General features: G+C 43.6%; 1 protein-coding gene across 10 annotated transcripts in view; it reads right to left on the bottom strand.

The window, feature by feature from the left end:
- EPHA5 (EPH receptor A5) overlaps positions 1-27770 on the bottom strand; it is a 202175-nt gene that overhangs the window by 55910 nt on the left and 118495 nt on the right. For 9 of the 10 annotated variants that reach the window (XM_032108934.1, XM_032108935.1, XM_032108930.1 and 6 more), the window contains exon 5: positions 26084-26419. The exons of the other annotated variant lie outside the window; for it this stretch is intronic. In XM_032108934.1, the coding sequence (XP_031964825.1) occupies positions 26084-26419 (336 nt within the window). The remainder of the gene's footprint in view (positions 1-26083; positions 26420-27770) is intronic. 10 annotated transcript variants of the gene reach the window in all.

Here is a 27770-nt window from a genome sequence, read left to right as displayed (position 1 = left end):
AGAAACAACAGCTAATGGCTCCCCAACTCACTTGGTCCCAAAGCCATAACCTTTACCTGTTATCATATAACCAAACAGTTATGTTATAATTATGCACTTAATAAAACCAGGTATAATTGAAGAAAATAAAACCTGTATTAGAAGAGTAACCACAAGACAAGCAACTCCGGTTTCACTTCAAAAGCCTGATATATTGTAATTTTTCACTCAGTTTCTAATTTCTTTTTCTCAGGTCTTTGGTGACTTCAGTGTTTGAAGCAAGACTTGCCTTATTCACCAAGTCACACTAAAAGGCACTGTGGAATTGCAGGCGGCCTCAAGCAGGAGGTTAATTTAATAAAATAGAGATATGTTAGTCAAAATAGAAACACTGTTTGGGGTAGGGAAAAAAGAAGCTTTCACTGTACTATCTCTTTCCATTTCTATATAGGAACTTTCAGAGAAGCTTAACACCCAGTGGCTTCCTTAAGGGTACTTTTACTGTGAATATCACACCTGGGTCAGAACTTAGCATTTAAGTCAAGTTATGACTTTTGAGCTGCAATTTTTCATATCCCAAAGTGTACTCAAGTTTGTCTGATAATGGGTTTCAAAACTCTTTGTCCCTTGAGAACAAATAGTTGCAAACCATGCCTGGCTAGTTAGGCAAACAGGCTCAGCCCCAAGTTTGCAGGTGTTTGCAAATGTTTCTGAAAATAGTCCAGGGAATTAAAGGTCCATGTCCTAAGTAGCATTAAATGCCATTTCTATTCTATCTGAGATCTTTTGTGGGATTTCAACCATGCACAGGCCCTAAATAATGTAAGGAGGTAAATTTTAGCCCCAGGATTAGATTAAATGCAAACACCTTGCCAAGTAGGAGCCAAATACTGAAACATCATTCATACATGGAGATCATCTTCTTTTGAACGATCTTCACGGTATCTCTTGTGTAGATGAGGAATTCATGTTAGTCCTTTTCACACATCAAATATCAAAATGAGAACACAATCTTCAAATTGCTTTGGCAATGAATATATAATATTCCTTCACATCTTGTACATCCCAAGATGAACCCCTGAGGTGCCAGGTCTTAGATCTCTTTGCAGTCTCTGTTACCCACCACCTATTTTGAATGCCTCTGAAACCTGAGGTGCCCTGATCTGTACCTTGAAACAAAACAGGTCAAACAAGAGAGAGGAACCCAACCAAAGCACTAAGTGGCCCTGACAGAAGGCAGGCCCCCCTTTTTGTAACACGAATCCATGGCTAACCCAAGCAACCAGATGTATCTTGTTTGAAAAGGGGGATCTTTCAGGTGGCTCCCATCCTGGTCCCTAAAAGATTCTACACAGCTCCTTAAGCTCAACACCAGGACACGACTTGACAGCCAAGCTGGTGATGGCCAAGGTGCTCCCAAGACCTTGCTGCCTCTCAGCTGGACAGAAGGTTGGGTTCGCGAAAAGTGAAACCCAAACTGATGCCTAATTGCGTTGAAGAGCCTCTTCTTTCTTTGACAAAGCTTTCCTTAGATAACTTTCCTTAGATAACTATCTAGTAACCTAAGATACTAGAAAACTACCTTTGCTAAAGGCAAAGAGCGCAGTATGGACGCTGTGGTTTTGTGGACTCTACTAACCCAGTGCTCTTAATTACCAGCACTCCCACTAAAGAGAAGTGCTCTTGTGTTGGTAGACACAAACCAGAAAAAAACCCCTTCAATTCATATTCACATTAGAGAAATAACAGAAGTAATCTGCATGCAATTTGCATTAGCACCAGGATGATGGTTCATCTCTTACTTCTGATCTCTGTAATAGCTCAGGAGATTTGCCTGGCTATGCACAAATGAGGTCTAAGGCCTCCAGATTTACCATGCCCCACTGTTCTTGCATTAATTCCAGTGTGTTTAGGGGAAGGAGAGGGTGTGCACACTAAATTCACATAATTCAAGGCTTTCTTTTCTCTGAGTACCTCCTAGAGGAGCTTGCAAGAGAAGCAGCAAAGAGACAAAACAGAGGAAACCAAGAATCTTGTTCCGCAGCAACAAGCTAACATCAACTGGCCCACCCATAAGGACCTTCTGCTTCTTATGGTAAATCTTTAGATGAATGCTCAATGATATTTAGCTACTCCTGTAAAATGGTAACAAAAGAACAAATAACAACAAATGCCTTGCTGCATGTGAAACATCACTGCTGAAATCCTCCCTGCAATAATTTGTGTTATAAAAATGTATCTATATTAAATAAATAAATCTATATTTTAAAAAAATTATCTATAATAAATATAATATAAATAAATAGAAATGTATCTATATTAAAAAATCCTTTTTTATTTAGACCAAGTACTGATTATTGACGTATAAATTATGAAAATAAATGCATAGCTTTAAATGTTTGTATGCAGTCTTTTCCTCTTAATCAAAATACGTTGTTAATTGTGAGACAGCAGGACTCAACACATACTCCTTGAAGGACAGTGGATGCAACCAACGGAAGTTTTGCCATTCACAAAGTATTTTGCCTTAACAAAATATTGCTAAGATTCACTATCTTTGCGGAGGCAACTCAGGAGAGCATAGCAACATCTCACCTCTGGCACTCCTTTCTCTATGCCCTCTTGCTGACTGCATGAGTTTCCAAAATTTACTGCTTATGCCACAAAGCAAGAAAATAATTTCTAAAAAAATCTACCATATGGAAGTTACTTTGTGTCAGGGCTATCATATATTAAAACTGTAAGAGGATTACAAGGAGAGCCTAAAGCCACCACAAAATCTAGGCACTAAACTACACAACCTTTGGGGTAAGACTGGCCTTGTCATTCCTCATATGCACACCACCCCATACAGAACAGAGCCAGAATATTTAATGGAAGCCATCAGATATCACCACAATCTCCAAGAAACACATAACCTTTGGCAAGGCTCTTAAAAGAACACGGTTTCAAAAAATAAATTGGATTCTTGCCATTTGCCTTCTGTTTACAGAGTTGCACAGACATGCTCTCGGCTCCTGCCAATCACGGATGAGAGACACGTACTCTTAAATAATGGAAGCTGCCTGCAGATTCACAAAACTTGCAGGCACCAGGCCTGAGGAAAACATGACCAGATATCACAAGAGAAAATTGTATAATATTGAGCACACTCGTCTCAAGGTAGGGCAAGTATTAGTTCCAGCTTGTTCATCAACAAACACATTCAATGCTTTATGAGGAATATTGGTGTACAACAGTTTTAAGGAATTTTAAGGACTCTGTATAATGAAGGCTGCAAAGGGCGCCGTGATCTGTAACATCAATCAAGGTAATTCTTTTCTCTTGAAACCTGAAGGCTTGCCAACACTCACCTGTATTTTGCAGAGTACAAAGTCCCCTTCATACAGCTACAGGGTGTTTAGAAAAAAATAATTTTAAAAATTGGCCTGGCAAGACTGGCCCTGACCACAGCTTATTGTTTGGGAAACTTTTTTTCAATTGCCAGGCCTAACATATATTCATTTGTGCTTACAGCAGCATCAGCCCCATGTCCCACACAGGCAGTTCCTATTAAGCTGCAATTCATCGTGATCCTGAGAGGGGAGAGGGAGACATTAGGGCATCACAGGTTGCCTGAGCTCAAGAAAAAGAGGCCTTCCTGATGTCCCTAGCAGGTACTTGCGCTCAAGGCCAATGTGTGTCTGAGGCAAATATTTGTTGGAGCAGGGATGAGAGGCATGAAGAAACATCTTCCTATAGGGTGCAGATCCACAGGGAAAAGGTACCTGATTTTGTTTTTCTAGAGCCTCTGGAAATCAAGATAGTAAGTTTTTCTGAAATCTGGGAAACGGTGGTTAAGCCCGGAGCCAGATTTCTTCACACCACAAAAAAACCTGTAACTTTCCTTTATTCCATTAGTGGTTTAGTTGTGAAGCCTAAGAATAAACACTATTGACTTAGAAGACGCTCATAAATTCACTCCTAGCAAGGTGATAAGGACTCCAGCTCTGATCCATCACAGCATTTTTGGAAAATGCTTAATTTTAAGTCCCTGAGCGCTACCACTGCTGTCAGCATTTTGCTGGATCATAGCCACAGGGCTCAGCATTTTGCTGTAGAATTCTCATTACTGAGTACATTTATCAGACTAGCTTCCACCACACTTACCAAGGAGTGCCTTTCCTATCTTTAGTAACCTAATATCTGATTTGCATTTAAGCAAAAACTTCCTTTTAAAAACCACATGCCATTAAGAACAAAACAAAGCCAAACCACAGCTACTGGACAAAATGTAAAATGTGCATTCCTGCTCCCACCATTTCACATGTTTAATTCCTAAATGGGCTCCTTTCTTCATACAAAACTGGCTGCATCCTTTTTCCAGTTGTTATCAAACTCTAAACCCGGCAAATTCATGGACCATTTTTAAACTGTGTGGGAAATTTCCTTCTCTGCCAAGCCTGCCACTCTGTATGATACAGCAATCAGTCTTGCTGATGAATTCTAACATTAAAGCCAAATTACTGAACACTCTAGTGAAGTCAGGGGCAGCAAATTAATTCCTTATGATTCCACTTGAAGAACAGCTACTGAACAGGCACACCAGGTCAGAGGGAAAATCAGGCAAAGTCCTTAACTCCCACTGTAGCTTGTTTTGGGTTTCCTGCGGTATTTGGTTCCTCCAAATACCACCACTGTTCTTATCTCACCTCTCATTCAGAAATGGGAGAAAAGCATGAGCTCACCACTTGTCACAGAACCCTGAGCTGGTCACAGCTTTACAGAACCACAATCCAGACCCTTTCTGTAAGTGAGTTCCCCAATGAAGACTGGAAGGCTGGAAAAAAAATTCTTAAAAACAAATAAAAATATATCAAACAGGTAATACTAGATCAAACCCCTAGATTAGTAAAACCTCAAAACTGCTAGAGCTGAAATAGAAAGGTTTATGTACCTGTGATTATATGAATCTCTTGGTTTTAGACTGACAGTGGCTTTTCTGGATCAGAGCAAATGCTGCCCAGGCTCCCACTGTTTTTAAGGGAAATGGCAGACAAATAGAGAGAAAATTGAACAGATCTCATCCTTGCTGCCAACTCAGATATCCTGCCCAGTCTTTTGGCACTTAAGTATGACCACTGCCACTGTTAGCCCTAAAATCTCAGGTTCCAAGCATTGAGGTGAAGCTAACTACGAAAGTCAGCACAAATCAAAGTTTTGCTTGGGAAAACACCTCTTGATACTATCAAGGTAAATTTGTGTACCTTCAGCTTCCTAAAGGGTAACCTTTGCCGTGTGAAACATGGGAGGATACAATGCCCCTTTGGAAGGAGCTAAGAAGATGCAGCTTCACAGAATCATAAAACGGTCTGAGTTGGAAGAGACCTTAAAGGTCATTCAGTTCCAAACCTGATGCCACGGGCAGGGACACCTTCCACTTGACCAGGTTACCCAGAGCCTCATCCAGCCTGGCCTTGAACACTTCCAGGAAGGTCACAGCCACAACTTCTCTGGGCAGCCTGTGCCAGCAACTCAACACCCTCATCGTAAAAAGTTTTTTCCTTATATCTAGTCTGAATCTACCCTCTTGTAGTCTAAAGCCATTACCCCTTGTCCTATCCTTACAGGCCCTTGTAAAAGTCCTTTTCCAGCTTTCTTGTAGGCCCTGGAGAGTGCTGTAAGGTCTTCCCAGAGGTCTTCTCTTGCTGGCTCTGACATCAAATGGTAGGAATGCGATGAACTGAATTTCTTCTCCCTTTCAAGTCAGAGGAATGTGACCTCCCTGCGTACCCCCCCGTGCCCCGTCCACTCATCAGCCACTCTTGTACAAACTGTGGGCTTGTGGTGGGTCTTGGCAATGCTCCGGGGTGTCCCTGCCCCAGCAACCCCCCCCCCGCCCCGTGTATGTCTTGATGCCCTGCTCTGCCACGGAATGCACCTTCTCTGGGCTGTTTGCTTCGGCAAGTCGTCAACCCATGGCTTCCCAGTAGGCTGAAGTGATTTATCAGGTCCTTGGGGAGAAGGAGGAAGCACTTGAGGGAGCTCCCTACCGTGCCACATTTTGAATGTCAGGAAAAACACTTTTTTAGGGATTTCAGTGCATTTTTAGGGAATCCAAGAGGGAATTGGAGAAAACCCACAAGTTAAGAAAGCTCCTAACAGAGACTGTTCTGTCCCGGGGAAAAGGAGACTAAAAGAGAACATGAGTCTCCAAATAAGTAAAAGGATGCTGTCTCTGGAGCAAGACAAGCACAGTATGAAATTTAGGAACAGCTTTCTAAGGACAAAAATAATGAATCACTGGAAAAAAATCACTCAGTGAACCTGTGGCATCTGTGCGTGTGGAGGTTTTAAAGCAGGTTAGATGAGCACATCCTGAGATCCTTTCAGACACGAGGCTCTACACAGACACCTGGCTATCACAAGGTAAGGGATAAAAATAAAAAGGATCTTGAAAGGCAGAGATCCAAGAGACATATATTTAGTGCCATTTACCACCTGGCACAGTTGTGCCAGGAGACGTTATGGAAAAATCTAAATTGTTGAAAGTGGCTAGTCACACAAAAGGATGACATTGGGATAAAAGCATCAGACCAGAGGAAACAATATTCTGCTTTCCGGCTCTGCCAGAGACTCCTAGCATGACCATGGGCAAGTCACTTCATCTTTCTGTACTGTTAGTTGTGCAATGAAGATAACGATAATTCCTTTATCTGTATAGACTTGAGGGGCAGGAACTAACTATTCAGATGCTGCCAGCACAATCTTTGCTTTGGCCCGCAGGCACTGCTGTAAGGCAAATAAAGAAAAGAAGGAATACCTGCAAGCATTACTCCTGACAGCTGGATTCTTCTATTTAAATCACAAGCAACTTGGTGATATCACACTGAGCTCAAACATGGAAAAAAACCCCTTATGTGAGTGAAAAAAAGGAAAATTACAGGGAAATTTGTGGCAAAGGCTTGTTTTCATAATTTAATAACTCTCTCCAACTTCTGTTTCCAAGTAGAAGCACTAGTTCTGTGCTTAATGACAAGCACTGTGCAAAATTGCTTTGCTGAGGCAAAACTGCAGAGATCATGACTGAGCAACACAAGCTCAGGATGAACATCAACCTTTTGAATGGATAAATGCAGCTGCATATGAAAGCATGGCTTTTGACTCTCCCACCCTGCAAGAGGCATCACTTTTCTGCAGGAAGCAAATACAGACTCTTCTGACAAAATATGGCAGGCTTTTTCAGTCCAGTTAGCTTCTGAAGGTGTTGAAAAGGATTTAGAGACCAACTCAAGAATATGCCAGAACATTTCTAACATGAAAACCCAATTTACGGACTGTACAGAGACTCTCTAGTCCAATTTTTCCCCTTACTGCTGACAGGATATGTCCTACGCCCTTGTCTACTTAACTGCATCACCACAGGCTCCGGAGGTCAGGGCAATGCTATGGTACCAGGAGAACAGCCTGAACATCTGAGGGTGGGATTGCCATCCAGAAGCTAAACGGGCCCAGCAGAGATTTCAGCTGTTTCAAATGGTGGCCGCACGAGCGATGCATAAATGGACATGTCTTTAGCTCTTCATCTTCATCAGAACTGTAGTCAAACTGGTTGCTTTCTGCAACATGATGCTCATCCCAATCTACACTGGTTGGTGGCTGGTCCTCTGACGACAATATTTTTCACTGCTTTGTGGGTATGACTGATCAAAAATCAGGCAAGATATATGCATGCGGGAGAGCAGAGTGGGAATTTTCTGCCTTTTTGGCTTTCATTTCTGATAGTGCCACTCTCTGAAGCATCAGGGGAAAAAGAATGTGCCACAAATTCACATTTTAGGTCCATCCACCTCCTGGCTGTGAAACAAAACCTTCACTATTCCTAGATATTGCCAGGAAGAGGCTTATAGGAATCAGGCAACTTACTGCTTCAGAGGAAGCATTTGTGCAGCTCCACTCTCTAATGTATTCTGAGGCTTTGGTGACATTGTCTCATTTGGCTGTACCATGATATTATAGAAAGATGGAGGAAAGACAACTTTCACTGCATCCAGATTCCTCTCTTGGTTCACAACCACTGTAACAGGATTACAGGTTTGGTTTTGGCAAGCTCTCCTTATACTGATCACCTGCTTCCCCTCGGCTTTGTGTCTGTTAGAAGAGAAGAGGGCATTTCAACATCAGTCACTGTGGGTTCCTCCTTCTGAGGAGCTTCTTGGCTCTCTTCTCCAACTTGGACCAGGGAATGACTTGGATAGACCTAAGGAAGGGCCCCAGTCCTTCCAACTCTCACTTCATCTTTATTCAGTGTGTGGACTAGACCACCAAAACTTCACAGAGGAATTAAAATACATATATGCATGTCTTCATATGCAATATATAAAACACTTCCTGTTTGGTATCACCCTGCACATTTGTGACTCTCCTCTGACCAACCTTTATGCTGTAAGTGCTCATTGCATCTAGTGGCTGGCTGGAATTGTGCCTTGAAGATGTGTGAAAGTAGTCCAAACAGTAGATGACAGGGTGGGGTGGCTACTAGAGCTCACTGCACAAATACCAGCTGCTCGCAGGCATTTGCCTGTGTCCTTCACAGGTCTGTGATGATGTTAGCTCTTGGAAAAAAGCCACTTACAGCACCACTGAGAAGTACCCACCCAGTGCAGATGGGAGTCCATGTAGGTTTTCCTTCAGAAGATGCCTTGAGTTATCCACAGGGGTATCATCTCAAGGTCACATGTGTACAACAGTTTGCATGGGTCCAGGGCTCAGGCTGCTTAGACTGAAGAGACAGAAATCAAACCATATGGGTTCTCCACTATTCTGCTCCCCAGGTTGTTGCCTATTAGCACGACTCTCTCTCCCCAAATGCTCCCTGAGTAAATGTGAGATGATAACAATAAGTGGCATTAAAAATGTGAATGATGAATGCTATGCATCAAGCAGGATGATTAAATAACTGTGTGTAGATTCTGGGGCGTATTAGCTTCTCTGCCTTCTGACATGATAATTGATCTCTCCTAATCTATAGCAGAAACTAAACAGAGATTACTTCCTCTCAAACAATTCAGCTTCTATTCTCCTTTGTTCATTTCCCCTGCCCCTCCCTCACACAAGGGGGAAGCCCATTAACAAGCTCTAACTGTTTTTAATTCAGTGGTATTGAAAATGGGATCCTAGCAATGCACGTAATTGATCCCGTTTCACAGGACTGCCTTCCAAGGAGCAGCAAAGGTGAAGCATTCACATTATCAAGGTCACTGCAGTGAATGCAAGAATAACAAAGACTTGGATTTGCATCAGGATTCAATTACAGTGAAGTATACAAATGTTGTTGGACTGCCCCCCCCAAAATGAGAAGTACTCCAAGAGAACTATACACAGCTAAGCAGAATTAATAAAAAGAACAACATTTGAAATGGTTTAGTTAAAACCCTGTATAAATACAGTGGACTCAACCAGAATGTGTTTTATGTTCATTTAACTTGAATTTGTAAATTTATAGGCAGCAGGTAAAGCAAGATAATTTTAAATCAATATACCTAGATCCTAAGGCCAAAAGAGATCATTCAGCCCTCCCACAAAACACCACTGACTTTTCATTTTCCTTTAAATCAATAACAATTCACTCCTGAGGGCAGATTACCAAACTTCACCACATAGGGACTTGCTGCCCATCGTGCCACTTGGTTAAAAGAATAGAACATTTTAAGAGATAACTGAACTTCGTTCTAGAAATTAGTACTGAAGAAAAAAAAATTAAGAAAAAATCAATACAACAGTTACTGAGAGCATGAAAAACAAAACAGAAAAAGACACTTTTAAATATAGATATACACATGCACACTTCCATGAGCCACCCAGAAAAAAGCCCAGGAAAAGTCTTAAGTAAGGATGTATGTTTCAAGTGTACTTTTTAAAGCTGAATGTCCCTTGAAGACCGTCAGTAAATTTCCAAGCAATTTGGCAACATTTATCAGTTCATAAAAATTACAAAACCAGCCTGATTTTAAAAGGCCTGTAGATACTGAACTATCACATCTGATCAGTGGGAACTGCCCACATGCATTTTTATGCTGTATAGCACTGCAGAGTACAGAATTCAGCTCTGTGGATTACCCTCCTGAGGGCCTGCTTCTATCAGTGAAAATGCATCTGAGGAAAGAAATAAATTTTTCCCAGTATTATCATCCACTTGAACTACCACACAGCTAAGAAAACAGGAAAAAAAATTCCATCCAGTCATTCAACTGCCAAGCAACTGCTTGCAGAGACATATTATTTCATGTGGTATTCAGTCACTTCATTTACTGTACTCCAACCAAAATTACTCAAGCCATTAATGCCTGTCTAACTTCTTGTGCATCACTCTGATAAGAACTTCATATTACTTCCTTCTGCTGCTACATGGAAGGAATGCTGAGCACATAGGCACATCTTACCTGGTATCTCAAGAAAGACACTGCTATCATCCTTGCATGGTTTCCAGCGGCTGCTTAGTCTTGCAGCTGCTGCATAAATATGGAACACAGGTTCCCTCTGGATCACCAGGATGCTGCTCATTTTAAAGCTGCTTGAGCTAGCTGTGTTCTCTTTTGTTTATTCTAAGACTATAGCCTTTAAAGTCTGGATGTGACATTTAAAAGGTCCAGTAAATGCCATATCCTCTCTCAACCACGAATCTTGTCTAACAGAGCAGTATATTATGATCTCAGTAATTTAATTCTTGAGATCATCTCTTTACTAAGACCCAGGATGGCGACTATGATAAAGCTCTGGGAACTCAAAAAATATCTCAGTCAGTGACCCAATAATAAAACTGGTGTTCTCTGCTTCATCATTTCCTCAGTAAGGCATTCAAATCATAAGCTACAACTATGTACTGAATGAGCTGGGCAAAAGGATTTTCAGAATGTGGGGAAGACACTGCATTGATAAAATAACAAAAATCAAAATTATTCTAATTCCATGCACAAGATAATCTTGCTTCCTCACCACCCTGGGGGAAAAAATTATGTTTAGAGACAAAATTTCTAGAGACCAAACAGAAACACAAAGAGCACCTCTGAAGACATCCAAAGAAAAAAGTGTGATGATCAAACCTACCTGAGACATCAGGCCCTACCCTGCATTTGTCTGCATGAGAAGCCACTCACTGACTCCATCAAAAGTAGCTTCCACACAAGTAAGACAAGAATTCAATCCACTATGGGAAGGAAAAATATAATATATCCCTCCAGGTGCTGATTTAGACAAAGCCATGAATGAAACAGAAGACCAACTTGGACCTACGGTCAGCTGACCTACAGTTGTAACACAGAGAAAATCTACCCTTCCATTCTGGAAGAGATCCTACTTATGGTCTTGTACTTCAGTCCTTCATCAGGAGGGACTCGGATGTACACCAAGATACAATCCCTAACCCCGTATTCCTGTGTAGAGCTCTAAAAAGCAGTCAAGAAACATGGGGAATAAAGGAAGGACACAAATAAATAAATTACCTTTATGTCTCCACCTTGACTCCAGCGAAGTGTAGTGCCACTAGACCCTGGTGGCTTTTGGTCTCTTCTTGGCCCTGCTTATGAACTGTTGGGTGACCTTGGGAAAAATCACTTCACTCTCTTTTGCAGCCTATAAATGTGCAGGAGGGACACTCCCGCTGGTCACAAAGCACTACGAGGTTCGCAGTTAACATCTTCTACTGCAGCACGTACAACCTCATCTTTGGTGGCAGCCTCAGGCCTGCGGCTGAAACAATCTCTCCCCTGAGATCTTATTTGTCCATCTCTTCCCAAACACATTTAATTAAAAAGCCCTAAGTGATGAGTTGCTAGCTATGATCTTTTACTGAAAATCATCTTCCCTTGGTGAGTTGTTCCTATCTTATTCCTAGACACGACTTCCAAACTTGCCTATTTCTGCAACATGCTGCTTCTACCTATACTTTCTTTGATTGTCTGACAAGGGAACATGTTTAATTCCCAACAATAATTTTTTTCATTCAAGGTGGCAGAGCCCCATGCCTTTGACTGTGTGTCTGGAGTTAATTTCACTGGCCTTTTCTCAGAGGCTCCCCAGAGTCAAGGTGTCTTTCCTCCAATGCCGGCATGCAGAAATACTCTGCACAACAGAGTATAAATGGAACACTAATCCCTCCTGGACCTGACCACTTTATTTATTTTTTTTTTTTAATGTGTGTAAATAAAACAGGCAGAGGCAAATATTGCAGCCAGCAACAGGTAAACCTTTGGAAATGCACAAATATCAGGAACTCACAATATTATTGCAGCAGGGCTGTGGAAACCATCTGGTGCCTCTCCGAGTGCTCTCCTATCACCTGACGTAACAAATGCTTGGATGATGGGAGCATCTCTGACAGGCTCTTAAGTCTCCTAAGCTCGATTAATCTACGTGCAGCATACAGCAAAGCTACAGATACTTCGTAATGGTCTGAAGTGACAACTTCCATGATAAATATATACATCCTATGTGCAATTATGCCTGTTTCTTAAAAGCATTGAGATGGCTGCAAGATATTCATTACCAAATAAGAATTTGGCAATTATACTCCATCATACCTTTCTCCTGACATAGCTACTTTTAAATAAATAAGGATTTGTTCTCAACATCGCCAAAGAGTTTTCTCCTTTGCTTTGTTCTAACTTACCAAGTGTGATAATGGAATTAAAGGAGAGAAAAAAATTTCCAGTTGCTGAAGTACTGCCACACTGCTTCCCTGAAGCCATTTCACTGCTGTTTAAGATACCAGGGGGAGGAACGATGGTACCTGAAACAAAAGCAATCTCACTAGCTAATTCCTCCTGTTCTCCAGCCAATGTTTGTCATGAACTGTTTGCAGACTTACCTTTACTTTAATTACCAACACCACGAGATCCAAAGTATTGCCTGTTGGTTTAATGCTGATACTGTTAGACAAAACCTCTTACCTGCATCTTCTGTGGAGATACTGGCAAACAGCTTACACCACAAGTAAAGAGTGCAAAGAAGCTTCTTTCTGAGACATGTGAGAGGGATGTAATGAAAGAATTGTGCCAAAGCCACTCAGACATGGAGGCACTGTCCTCGCAGTGAAGTCAATGGCAAAGTCCTTGGTTGACTACAGTGCAAAGGGAAATAAGCCAGTGCTGATACATCTCCGCTTTCAGTGTTACCTCCTGACATAAAAATGAGTGGACATCATGGTCATCTGCATAAGAAGCTGGTTAAGTGAGGTTATAGCAAGGATAATGCAAACCAGTCCAAACCATTCCATGATTCTAAATGCGAGAATCCGCAACAATGTGAAAGGATGCACTGTGACAGTAAAATTTTTCCACTATTCATGCAGCATGGAGACAAATACTGTGATCTGTCTCTGTTGCCTTTTCTGAAGTGCTGCTTTATGACACAGTTAATAAATTAGCAAAAAAAACCCCAAACAAAACAGCCCTGCATCGCAGCAATTGCAAATGATCTTTGCCTTCCATCTTGGAAGAGGAGTAACAGAAACCTGTGTTTGACCCCTTAATGATAATTTTGCTTGTGATGAGGGGGGTGGTGGAAGGGAACTTGGAGTAAGCACCTTAAAATATAAGTGTGCAAATGATGCCATGATCTACAACCACCTTGTTTACCGTAATCCTTACCCACAGATATATCACCGTGCTCTTAACACATGCTGTACATCTTTCATTTTCTCACCCCTACTTTCCCTTCTAATTGGAACTCAGTCTGTGAAACGTAATTAAACCTCTCATAAATACTGCCAGCAAGTGCACCCTTTTTCATCCAAGTAACTACTAACATCTTGGAGGACACCTCATCAACCTCTGAGAGAATATACACTAATGTATCTTCTCACACACCCCACTCAGGACGGGCAAGTCAATCTTCCCACCTTCCACATAATTAAAGTCATCCACATTAGGTACTTTTCCTTCACCACTCCCTCCCCTTCTCTGACACATGTATTACCCTGTCATCAGCTGCTTTCCTTTCATCTGATTTATTCTGTTTCTAATCACTGAGCAAATTCCAGTACTTTCGCCAAGACCTGGAGCAGTCCTACGCATCAGCTCAGCACCAGGTTTCTTATATTAAAAGACAGCACTTTCAACTCTCCTTTAAGAGGGATTATTTCCTGCAATCTACAGAGTTTATTCATGCCTGGGAGTGAAAAAAAAATACCCTTTTCCATTCACAGTAAATGACTCTGACAATTACAATGAAATTCAATGGTACTTCAAAGACTGCTATGGGCCCTAAAGGTTGTGCAAGGCAGCCTGGGGACTGAATAAAGCCCAGTTAACCCAACAGGTGGCTTCATTTGCTCTGTGAAAAATAGCTGCTGCTTCTCTTATAGAGGAAAACACTCCTAGACTCAGCCAAACGGCAGCTGTAAAATCGTCTGACTTGTGGCACCTCTAAAGTTTTCAAGCACCCTCACAGCAAAGGGAGAAGGTGGCTGCTGCGCCTGCCAAAGCGCTCCTCCTGCTAGGGCAAAGTGCACAGAACTTCCATGGTCCAATGGTTTACGAGCCATAGGCATGCCTCGTCCACAGAGTCGTTACTTCTATGAGGCAGAGGAGCTGGAGGCAGGGAGACAGGAGATCTGATAGTCCCATATTTCAGATACTTGGATATTCTCCCATCCAACCCCTGGCGCAGCCCCTTGGGCACCTGCTTGGGGCTCAGCCATGGGGACCAGGGAGCAGAGGGCTGCGTGACCCCAAAGTCTGACACAGCCCCGTGCAGTGGTGCCCCTGGCTGGGAGGCAGCCACCTCACCAGTCCCTGGCAGATGGTCTCAAAATCCAGGTTATAAAGAGAGGCAGAGAAACCAAGAGGAGCCCCTGAAATCCTTGCTAAAGCGCTCAAGCAGATAAACAAAGTGTCAGTGTCTTTAGCAGTTTATTACTGCTATCACTTGACTTTGTTAAGTGCTTTTTTTGGACCCTCATCAGTGAACAGTTGCCAAGCCACTCTAAATACTATTGCTGCCAGAGGCCAAATAAAACTCAACTGTATTTACTGAACAGGTAGCAATTGCTCTCTTGCTAGATATGAAATCAAAACGATCAGGATTTTAGTTACATTTAATCGCCTGGGCACTGGAATTGGTAGCAGCATGGAATGGACACTGTCACATTATTAATGGCTCCCTTTTGAGCAGACAAAGCACAGTTCACCAACCAGATGTATTAAAGGCAACACCTTGCACTGAGCTGGACTTGGATCAAATATTGTCTTTCCTGACAGAAGGTGCAAAAGAGGAAAGGAGGATATTTTCACTCTTGCAAGCAATTAAGACTGGGAGCAAATGGGCCCCATGCCACACTTTTCCCCAAGCCATTCAGCACACTTCAGCTCACTAAATGCTTTGGATAAATACACCGTTGACTGACATTTCTATCTGTAATGCTGCAGTGAAACTGAAACCACAATAATACTGAAACTGATTCAAAAAAAGCAACCCCAAACCCAACAGCCCATCTCCAGTGGACTCTGTCCAGCCTCTCTTTTTTGCTCTGAAGTTAGTTTGGCAAACAGGTTAGGAAACATTTCCAATGCATCTTAAGGCTCCAGCCCCATGGGAAGGGTTCAGTAGGGGCAGAGGAGCAGCAAGAAGAGTCCCAGCCCTGATGTGTGTCCTCTGGCCCATCACACCACACCTCCATGCCTCAGTTTCCTCATCAATGAACCAGATGGCTGAAAAACCTCCCTGATGAAGGCAATACATAAAGTTTTAGGCATCGAAATAACAATTTACTGACATTAGGCACCCCTTCCAATGCTGCTGTATCCATCAGGTCTGCATGCAGGAAAGCTGAGCCAACTTGCAGTTATTTGCATAATGACCATGTATTTAACTTTCCGATTTTGTCCTAAATTAAGAACTGGACACTGTATACAAACTGAATTTAAAATAGCAGTTCTCATTCATTGACCAATATCAGAAGATACAGGCAGAGTGCGAGGCCACAACAGATGCACAGTTGTTATTAGAGCATGAACAATGTTATCAACTGACTACTTTACAGGGGATTTGTTTTGCTTTATAGAGATGTTCTGCAGGGGGTGCAAATAGCACTCAAAGCCCTCAGGGCTATTTGACTCTGGCAGAAGTCCCCCTTGAAGCCACAGCCAACACGTAGCAGAGGGTTTGGTGAAACACCCTGCTGCGGAAAGCACCCAGCATTTTGTCCTTCATGCACACCCAGCCTTGCTAGTTGCAGTCTGCAGTTTTGGAAAAGGTGAAGATGGGTCTGTGCCCTCATGTGCATCCTTGCCCAGTCATCCTCCAGTTCCTTTCCATCTCCTTGCAGGGGCCGAGTTGCACCTGGGACAGAGTGATGTACAATAAATTAAATAACCCAGTCATTTCTGCAGCGACAGTCTTCCAGTTTACTGAACTGGGCGAGAGCACCTCTCTGTGGAAACTGTCTTTGCACGCCCAGGTGTTTAAAGACTCAGACCATAAGTCTCCAGCAAGGTCAGCAAACAATTTCATGCTCTTGGTGCCACCCCCCAGGAGAACAAGGCAGAACCACGGAGCTTCATGGCTTAATGATCCAAGGCAGGAACCCATTGTGGGGAAGGCAGAGCTCTGGAGATGACAGGATAATGGTGCGGTGCAGATCAGTCCCCCGTAATAAGCCACACTAATGCTGAACTGTGTGGAAGGCAACTCAGAAAATAGAATAATTAATAATCTACTTGGCTGAACAGCACTTTCTCTCCTTGGATTGAGGCAGACTGCAGAAAGTTGGAAAGGATCTATGAAGAAATGGCACACACGGTCCCATAAACCCTTGCAAACTGAATGAGGGAGGGGCAAGCCCAGTTTTCTGCTTTTACCTGATTCAACTTTGCTTCCTTTCATCTCGTGTAGGGGCAGAGAGCAAAGATGCACAAGTTTTGCACAGCAGGATGCAGAAGCATGGTGGGCAATCGTGCTGTGTATTCCTGGCAAGGCAGTAAGCAGTGCTAGTGCCCTCCACTGGCATTTTCCACCTAATTCTCCAAATTTGCTTTTCAGGCATTGTTGTCTATCTCTGCAGAGCCCAGGGGCCACATGCAAAAGGCCCTTTGTACCACCTGGCACACCCACCACCCCTAGCTAAAACCCACAGGGCAGACTTTGTCAAATGCACAAGAGAATTTGCAAATTTTTCCCATCCATTTCCACAGAGCAGTGCCCTCTCCAAGGCTTGCCAAAGCACGCAGAGGATCAGTCCAGCATGGTCGGCCCCTCCGCACAAAGAGCAGTGAGTCGCCCCAGTTTGCTGCATTGCAGCAGAAAAACCCTCACCCAGCACCACCATAGCCAGTGGGTGCTCTGCATCGATTCGCACCGGGCCTTTTGATCAGAGCCTGTATTCCTAGAAATTATCAAGCCTGAAGAAACAGGAAAATAAATAAATAGTAACGCTTTCCTTCTGGTGATTTCTATTGTACTGATCTAGCCACAAATCCCGTTAGTTACTTGCTTTGATCAGGACTGTTCCTCCAGGACCAGGAGATGCAGAAAGCATTCCATCACGCTGGCAAAAGAGCACATCTGAAGTGTGTTTTAATTAAAACCTTCCAGCTCTTGAGCTTTTTGCAGTATTTGCATGTAGCTGAACTTTGGCCCAGCTGCTGTAGAAGAAATACAGTTTACTGCTGGGTTGTCTGTCACCTTGACACTACTCTTGGCTTTTCAGATAGTGTTCTCCCCTCCCTGCTGTGTGTCCCTATGTCCCCCCATCAGTGGGGAAAGAAGGGGCAGTATGCTGGGGAAAAAGTACTAGCCAGCCCTACTACTCCTATTACATTAGCCCTCTGCAAGAAATACAAGTGCCAGAAGTAGCATTTTGGAAATCTTTCAAGGAATGAGCAAGGGGTTTGCTGTTGAAATACATTATAATAGCAACCACAACAGAAAATGTGGAAAAACTTTACAAGCCTCACTGAAACAACACCTCTCCAATGAGAAGCAATCCAGGGGAGAAGAGCACTTCAGCCTGGTACTGTAAAATACTGGGAACCTGTAATTCAGTTCAAATACAGAAAAATCCTTCCTGGGATACAGAAGCCAGCTTGCTGTGTGGTTGCAGACACCAGGCACAACAGCAAGCAAGGGGAAAAAAATCTGGCCATATTTACAAATAAATATTACAAACTGCTTATTAGAGGAAGGGTCATGCTCAAGGCAAAAGAAAGCAGACAGAAGGGAAAAGGGACCAGAGAACTTCTGGGCAGCCTTGCAGCACAGAAAGCCACCCTCTTCAAATGTGGGCCCAGTTAGGTAGCAATTTGGCACAAGGATGCGAAGAGTGAAAGGTACCTGAACTGTCTGAGCTTTACCAAGCTGTCACAGACACATAAAACAAGGGTGGGTAACCTCTGTGTTCTGTCCAGCACGTGTCCTGCACGTTCACACACACACAAACGCACACATGCTGCCATGCATGTACTTACACCTTCACACTCCTACAAATTCATTTTATCAGCATGAAGGGTGCATGGGAAAGGAGAAATGCCCTGTGAAGCTGCTATACCCTGAGCAGTGTTTCTGTAGCACAGCTCACTCAATGCACAACTACAGAAACGCAGATGTTCAAACTCCTCTGTTTCCTCCACTGTTACATTTAACTTTTGATGCAGATTACTATAAAGAGCTTACTTTGTTTGGTAAAGAAACTGCAGCCAGAGAACAAGTGGGTTGTTTATTAAATGCCTACAAGTCCACTGCTATTTCTCTAACAGCACAGAAAGTATTTTTACATTCTTTTTTGGCAATTTTGGAGTCCTGGTGTCTGAAGACTATTTTCAGAAGTATCATCTACGCAGACTGTTAAAAATATAAAACTACTTTTAATGCTAAAATCAGAGAAATAACATATCAGACAATGGAATTATCAGCTTGCAGACTGAGACTAAAGAGCTGAATGGGACTTTATTAGCAGTGAAATTCAACAACAACATTAATGGGGAAAAAAATCTATAAATTGATGTCATCTGGGCAGTGAAACCATTTCAGATGCTTTGCTTTTGCTCTCTGCCAGGTACTGTGCTCAGCACAATACAGAGAGAACTCTTTGGCCCTGAAAACTGTGTTTTAAGGGGATGAGAATTAGATTAGTATAAAATTACTTAGCAATCCTTTAAAAATATGCCAGAAAAATGCTAAATAAAATTTTAAACCAGCTCTATCACTCTTGTAACACAAGTAATGCCCTGCAAAAGCACAAGTTTCTTAAAGCTCTGACCTTGTGAAGCTCTTACTACACCTGATCACAACACGGCCTGCTCTATGCTTTTCAGAAAATATCAGTATTTGCTGCTCACTCCTCTAAAAACCTTGACTCCGATTGCCCAATATCTGCTACTTTATCCCAAGCCTGAGGCAATGCTGCTGGTGGGGATTCCAGTGGCTCTGGGATGTTACAGAGCGGTGTTAATCCTTCTGGTTGCAGCATCTCAAGCTGAGTATTCAGGCAGCTCTTTCTCCCTCACACCCATCTTCACGGCACCACGTGGGTGCGGTCCATGGATTCATTTTCCCAGGTGTAACTTGGCATTTGGTACCTCATGCCTCATGAGCAGCATGCTTTGAAGGAGACTAGTTGCTTCACCATAAAGATGCTTGTCTCACTGCAACTGGGAGATGGTAAAACCTGCACCCTACTGCACAACACACAATGAATGTCATCAGCTGAATCTCATAAGGAGATCTTCAGCATCTTTCTTTCTCCCTTTTTCAGGAGGAGGGTGGATAGAGACAACTATTGCTTACTATTTGTATTTTCATTTATAAATAAGATATTTTGATTTCGTGTCAAAATTGAAAGGTCTGTCTGCAGATGCAAGAAAATGTTTTTTATTTCATCTTTTAATATCCTTATATATCAGCCATGGGGTTGTCTCACATACTTCCAGAATAAAAATGACCTCTAACTAAAAGTCATATTGTAATTTGGGGACATTTTTTCATATTCCAAAAACTTGTCTCAATATTCAAGCATGTATTTCTAATATGTGAAGTATAACAAGACGACTTATAACAAACTATGAAAAAGTAGCAATTACTGATTGGGGAGTTATAAATAAAACTGTAAAATATTAATCTGATCCATAATTCATTTGGTAGCAGACACCCAGCCATCTGGGCTGGGTTGAATTCATGACTCTGGAATAGGATGCTGGATGAAGATTTTGCATTCAGTATAAATGCAGCCATCACCAAAAACCAACAAAAAAATTCAAACAATAAACCTTTTGTACAACACTGGCTTTCAGGTTTTATTTTGCCAGTGTGTTTGCTTTTTACAACCTGCGATTGCATGCTCTGATTGCATGTGACCATGCTTCAAAAATATACCAAAATACTTCTTGAAGCTGATTACCAGCATATGCATGGAACTTCACTAATGAATTTATTCTCTTTCTGGCTGAACCTTCACTGGCAGCTCAATACTAATTTTCACATCTCCCTGGACATGAAGGGTGCTCACAGCCCGCAGAAAGATCCTGCTGCAAGGGGCAGTGCAGGGTGCACTCAGCTTTAAATAGACACTAGGGTCTTTGAGGCACTACAGTTTACCTCTGCATATTAAAATATCCCTGTATTAGCCCATCCTGGTATGGAAGACATTCTTCGCTTTTAAGAGTACATTGTTCTAGGTTAAATGCTGCAATACCTGGGTTAACACACTGGAAGCCAGTGCTGCATCTCTAAATGGCAGTGCTTTCCACAGAGATGGGCAATTGCAAACCCTAAAACCTCTATTTACGCCACTAATAGCTCCTCTCTGGCCAGTGTGAATCTAAAGCACAGTTTAAACCACCAGACATACCAAATTCATAAAGGATTGCCTACAGCCGTTGGAATTTTCTCAGAGTTCATAAAATGATTAGACAAATTCATGCGAGAAAAATCCATTAAGGTCTATAAAGCACAAGGAGGTGTTCCCCGGAGGTTAGAGAGCGCTCCAAGGAGCACTGGTACGTGTCTGCCTCGTGCTCTTACCCCTTCTATGGCATCCACTAGTGACCACTGCTGGGAAGGTGATGCAGCCCAGTGGATCAAGTACTGTTACAATGGATGTTTAAACACGAGCCCTGTGTAACATGCTGGTTGTGGAGAGGCACTTTTCCAGAAGTAAGCATCTGCTTAAGCTTTTTCAGACCCTAGGCCAGCGGTTCTGGCTGAAAAGTAGAGCTGCAAGACCGGTCTGAATTCTTGCGTGAGATGATGGAACATGCTGCCTCTACTGGAGCACCCTCTTGGAAATTTTCTGTTATTCCTGAAGAAAATAAGTAAAGTGCTCCCTTCCCTTTGCCAAACCAAACAAACTTGTGAAGACTTTAATGTGGGAAGAATCAGATCCTGAATGTTATAGGGCTTGAACCCATCTGTTCCCAAAGGCAATCTCTATAAATGTGGTTCCCATCCCTTGCCTCATTTTCTGATGTCTTCTTCCCAGGCTGTGCAGGGCTGCAGTCTCTTGGTTTCAAGAGCATGCAGATGCTGATGTAAGATTGCAGCAAGCTCTACGTTGCAGGTTTCCCTCTCTGAATTGCCCTTGGCTGCTTTTCAAAGACTATACACATCCTGACTAAGGAAAACACCTTCTCCCTTGCTCCCCTCCACTGCAGCATCCCAGCCTGTGCAATTAGATTAGGTTTTCAGCACACTTCCCTGCTCCAAGAGCCTTCTAGCTCCTCCAAGCATCTAGTGGTTTTTTGGTCAAGTAAGAACCTAGCCATGCCTCCCAGAGCTACAGGTTGCCAGGTTCTGTCCTCCAACACCTTTGCTTAAAAAGCACTGCTGCTCCACAGGATGCAACTTGTATCTCTGGTTTGGCCTCAGGCATGCAGACTCCTTGAGGCATTAGACACATTAACTCCTCCTCTGTTAGCAAGCACATCTCTACCTCTCTTCTCCTCCTTGCCCAGAAGGCTCAGAAATACCATACAGGTCACAGAAGGGGATTGAACACTGGCTTCTGACTTTCAAAACAGGAAACAGGCAGGGGGTTTATCTGAAAACACACACAGAGAAGGTCTTTAAGTGCAAAGGAGTGTGTGGCATTTGGGATGCCGGCAGGAGAACTGCCCCACTCTCATACCCCCCACCTCCAGGCCAGTTCAGGCCAGCATGGCCTGAAGCCATACCCAGCATGGGACTTGCTGACATCAAAAGCAAAGAAAATTGCTCAGCTGTTTAGGCTGGCTTAAAGAGAATACTCCTGGCAGGTTTTAAGCCTAGAAAAGTTTTAAATGTTGCATCTTTCCAGTGTGCTCCTGCGATGATACAACGGGTGAGCAGGCAACCATGAATCAAAACTACTCGCTCCCTATGGACCCATTATGAGACACATCTCTGACCAAGACGTCACGGTAGGTGCTTTCTGTATACAGGGCAGATAAGATGAAAGACCTCAAGGGAGATGCACATCTCTGTCCAGAGCGACAGCATCCCTTAATCATCCAGCTTGGTGAAATCGCTGAGAAAAAAAAAAAGGTCATGCAGTTGTCACTTAAAAAGCAAACTTCAGTATTAGCAGTACACACAGACTGCTCTCTGGAAACTGTTTAAATAGGTGGAGGTTTCAAAAATATGAAAACTTGAGCAAAACCATGAGCAAGGGAAAGATGGCTAACTCAATCCTATCATTGCCACTTATGAATTATTCACTGTGCTCCAGCCCATGTGCATGAGGCACACTTTTTAACACACAGTGAGACTGCACTACAGATGGCTCCCTGCCATCTGTGCTGGGAAGTCCCTTGGACACGTATTTTGCAGCAATGCCATAAGGAAAACCCATGCTTGGGTCAACTCCTGTGCCTACAAAGGGAAGAAGGTCCTCTACCTGCCTGCTGCAGCTCTAGGGTAGTCACAATGGAGGCCAGCACAATTTCTATGTCTCATGGCTTGTGGCATTGCTCACCCTTTCTAGACACAGGTTTTTCAGCAGAAAAACACCAGCAAAATCCCACAGAAGCAACAGGGGTTTGAGGATTGCAAGAGGATTACAGGAAAACTAGTCCTGTATTTGGAGCCTAAGGCCACAACATCCTGCATGGATCAGTCTCATTCCAAGTACAGTCAGGTCCCCAAGGACTGGGGCAACAGAAGCATGCTGGGGTCACCGGTGGAGATTAGCCATCGGCCTCTTCTTGTGCGCAAAACTTTACTGCTCCCTTGCTGTATTTCCAAATCTGATTTCAAAAGTTCAGAGGAAAATTACATCAGTCTGAAAATGCCACATGGATTGCCAGCACCAATTCTTTTATTTGTTATTTAAAACAGGGGAGAGAGGAAAGGGAACAAATTATTTTGGAGAAACCCACTTTTTTTTTCAGGAAGTAATCCCTTTGAGGGTCCAACCCAGAAGTAGTTTCTGCTGCCAAAAGCCACCATGCCCAGAAGAGGTGGTGCACCTAAAGACTCACTGACTGCACATTCTTTGCAGTTCTGAAATGAGCATGGTCTTCTTGGGATGGACAAAAGCCAAACCAACAAAACATACCCTGGCATTTCTCTGCAATGCTGGGTTACTGAATACGTGCCAGTAGGACTCCAGCAGCCAGACCTATCCCATGGCATGCAATTTTTCAATTTCCTGCAGCCAACAGATCTTGTAGCAGGATTTCTCCTACTGCTGCAGTTGTCCTTGTGTCACTGGTTCAACTTCATTAACCAGCCTTTGTGAAAATATAATCACACCATCAGAAAACCTCTGCAAGGGAAAAAATGAGACACAAGAGCTGCACCTCTTGGAGGGAATTCCAGGGGGAAGGTGGGTGGCCTGAGACTCCCTGAAGCCACATGTGCCCAGCCTACTCTTACTTGAGAAAGGACTGCTGAAGGTGAGGCTTTTTAAGAGATATCCAGAACCACTGGGCATGGACCACCCCATTACTTGCCTCAAAGGATGCTTTTTGGAGGCACCTTAAAAAACCAGATACTTACTTTCTATGCTTGGCAGTTTGTCTGATTTGCAAAGTCCCTCTTTCCATCTGCTTTATTTCTGGCATGGGCAAATTGATGATCACTTGGGGAGTGCTGAAAGAGCGCACTACTGGGAAGTCCATTTGATGCTACAGCTCCAGCAGACAGGCTTGGCTCACCTCACAAACGCATGGTGGGACCAGCCAGAGAGACAACAAAATACAGTCACCACTGCTTTCTTTACACAGCAGTTTGATTGAACCTCCTGTTCAATCTGTACATGAGAGTGTACAGATACAATTTCAACACCACACAGGGTATTAAACACCCATGGCTCGATCCACTAGTATCTCCCCTGATTGCGGCTCCACTAAGGTAAACAGCGAGACTTAACCAGAAGCTACATTTACCCACTTGTCCTTAGCATGAGACACATTTGTCACAGCTTTACCATTTCCTATGACAGACCTTCCAATACGAAGCTGGAAGTGATAACTGTGGAAGGGGGTTACTCTTGGCCTGACGCACAGAAAGGCAGCTATGTGGATAAATCCTGCTGCAGGTATGGAGAGTTTGGGATGTAAGTCACAAACCAGGACCATTTCCTCACTGTCTACACTGATCAGCAAGGTATCATCTCCTCATGCACAGCTACATTTACTGAGATTTATGTGGATTTAACACCACACATCAGGGAAAATCCAGTGGCAGCAATGAAATACCAATGAAAACCCACTAACAGGAAAATATACTTCTTCCAACAGCAGAGTTACTGGCAGCAGCCTTCACAACAGGAAAACAGCAAACAGCATTAGGACCGTGACACCCACTGATCTGCACTAAACAGGTGCCTTCAACGGGTGTCATACTACAGTCCTCTAATATTCCTCCAGCAGATTCCATGCTGCATCTATCAGCAGCATTCCCAGCATGCCTTTATTTCCTCTCCTCAAGAAACATCTGAATGATCTGTCCAACACTTCAACAACCCAGTTCAATTATCAGGACAGGGATCTGCACTTTCTTGCTGCTGGCTGCCAAGCCTGTGCACATACACCTGGGTAGCAGGAATGAGATGCAGCCCTGCTCCAGCTAGTGTTCTTCTGCTCCACAGTGAGTATCTGCCAATCTACATCCAGCTGTCACACTGAATTGCCCACTGGGTTTCCTGGCTAAACCTTGTCCTGGAGAAGGCAGGGGGTGGCTCCAGTGGTCTGGCAGCACAGTCCTCACAGTCTCAAATGCCACCTGTTAACAATCCTGGAAGGGCTTCACGGTGGATAAATGCCACTGGAGCCCTGAATTAAATGGCAGGAAGTAAGCTGGGTAGGCAAAGGGAGAGACCCTAAAACACAGAGCATGAGGGGACAAGAGAAGGACAGGTCAGTCTCCGGGGCTTTACAGAAGTTGTGTGATGTGTCTGGTGTGTTGATGCACATGGAAGGAGATGTAATCATGTTCTTGCCTCCCATCACAACTCCAAGTGACAGGGGACAATGGCTACTCCATGCCTGTGTCCAAAGTGACAGCTCATTTCAACTGCTGGGCAAAGGAAGGGCGGACAAATGAGAGCCCTGGACAAAGGAATAAACCAGTCTACATGATCTCTGTCTGTACAGTGCAAAACCAAGAAAAACACAGTATGAGGGACATCTTAGCCCTACCTTGTTGGAGAAGCAGTGACAATGTATCTCACCAGCCTGAGCCCAGTCATTTTAGCATTACAGTGTAGAAGAGGGATTAAATTTCCTAAGGTAACTCAAAACAATTTTCTTAGGATAACTGTTTGTAAAGTTAAGATGTTTTAGCCATTATTAATCAAAATGGACTCTTAGAAATTTTCCTTTCCCAACAGGAAAGACAGCCCTTTATTTTTTCTGGTTTAGTGGATGGATACACCAACATGCAAAGAAGTGGAGGTATCTCCAAGTAGCTTAGTGTAAAAGGAAAAAGTCACAAAGCCTAAAAATGTGTCCTACTGAAAGGAAACCTAGTGAAGACTGCAGTAATTATAGCCTGTGCAACATAAGCACTGCCCACCTCCCACCTCCCATATTTGAAGAGGCCAGAGTCCAGCCCTCTGCGCTGGAGACTTCCACCCTTTCCAAAGGGAGGTCTGCACTGGGTCTGACTGGCTCAGGCTCCCACCCCAGACATTCCCCCAGGCTGAAGATCCACTTACCTGCCTGGTTTGTGGTTACATTTACAGACACAAACTGCCGGGCTCCAGGGTTCTGGTCGGACACTCCATTCACTGCCTCAATTTCAAAGGTATAGTTTGTATGAGCAAGCAGATCCACCATCATGACAGAGGTGTTTTTCAGGCCGGTTTGCTGGGGGAGGTACCTGACATGACCGCCACACGCCTCACACAGACCCGAGTGTGAGTTGCACTTCTTGCATGCAATATAATAAGACACATCTTTCCTTCCACCAGTATCAGCAGGGGGAATCCATTCCAGAAAGACACTAGTCTCGTTAACATTTGAGATGGCACTCCGAGGAGCAGAGGGGGGTCCTGGTTTGTAAAGTGAGAAAAACACATGGTAAAAACAGTATTATCAGTCATCCTGCTCGCTACTACTCTCTAGGCTGAAAAGAGATGCCCCGTTGCTCACGTGTCAGAGAGTACATGGGGACCATTTGCAACAACACCTGAAGAACTGGGAAAACAGGGATTTGTTTTGAGCACTCTCACCTCACTCAAGAGATCTGTGTTGGGATGCAGTCACCTGTGCGGGAGGACAGGACACAAGGCTGGGTCAAACCCAACAGGAGGAGCACTGCACCCTGGCGCATTGTCTCTGGTGCTCTCCTTGCTCTTCAGCAAAGGGATTAGCAAGTCTTTGCCCTGTGCAAGTCACTGTTGGCTTCACCAGGGGCAAGATTCCCCCTCCTCACTCCACTGCCCCTATATCACTACCTCTAGGTCCTAAAAAACAGACACACACTGGGGTTTTCACACTACTTAGGTACTCAACTCAGATGCCAAATCTTTCCTCTGTGTGCACCCGCCTCTTCCCATCAGCCATTTGGCAGCAGTGAAACCCTAAGCTTGGGTATCCAAATCACACTTAAGCGAGACGCTCGATGTAGCCCAAAGCAGATGGTGATCTGCATGGGCCACTGGAAACACGGCCGTATCCAGCCACTCCATGGCAGCCCTCCTGGTCCCTGCCAGGCTGTAGCACGGCTGGTTACCCATGGAGCACTTGCTTACTTTGCCAAGCCTCCCCACTCAGGATGCCAGCATGGCATTGGCAAGGCTATCCAAGGAGGAACAGCTGCTGCAGAGGTACCAGAGCACCTGCAGAAAGTGAGCTGTTTCTCTTCATCCTGATGGGAGAGGCCACGGCTGGGCAAGCAAAGCCCTCCTGGAGGCACCTTCAAGACTGCTTCCTCGCAGAAGGGGCTGCAAGGGTTTTGTTCTTAACAGGCTTGTGTTGCAGATGAAGGGCAAGCTACAGATACACCCTGAAGACAATGTGAAAGGACAAGCAGGAGTCTCATGTGAGATATCCACGTGTTCAGTACTCAGGAAATACTAATGAATGAGGAAGAGAGGGGAAATTTATAAAAGCAAGCCAGGATGGATTTTAGTCACAGCACCATCAGAAACTATACAGCAAAGGCTGGGGTTTTTCTGAAGGAAGGCAATGCAACACATTCCTCTTCAGTTTGAATGAAGTTGTCAAAACCCATGAGCAGTTCCTTGAAAAGAGGGAGACAAGTAGCTTCACTAGCTAGACATCCATACGAATCTAACAGGCTGACTTAGGCTGTCATCTTCGCATTTTGTTGTGATAATTAAACTAAATTTGTTATTTAAAACAGGCAGTGTATTGCAAAAATAAAATCACCTTATAAAT

Source organism: Corvus moneduloides, chromosome 5 (genome assembly GCF_009650955.1).
Source record: "Corvus moneduloides isolate bCorMon1 chromosome 5, bCorMon1.pri, whole genome shotgun sequence".
Lineage (NCBI taxonomy): Eukaryota > Metazoa > Chordata > Aves > Passeriformes > Corvidae > Corvus > Corvus moneduloides.
The sequence above is the reverse complement of the archived record's forward strand: the minus strand, read 5'-3'. Positions and strand labels throughout refer to the sequence as shown.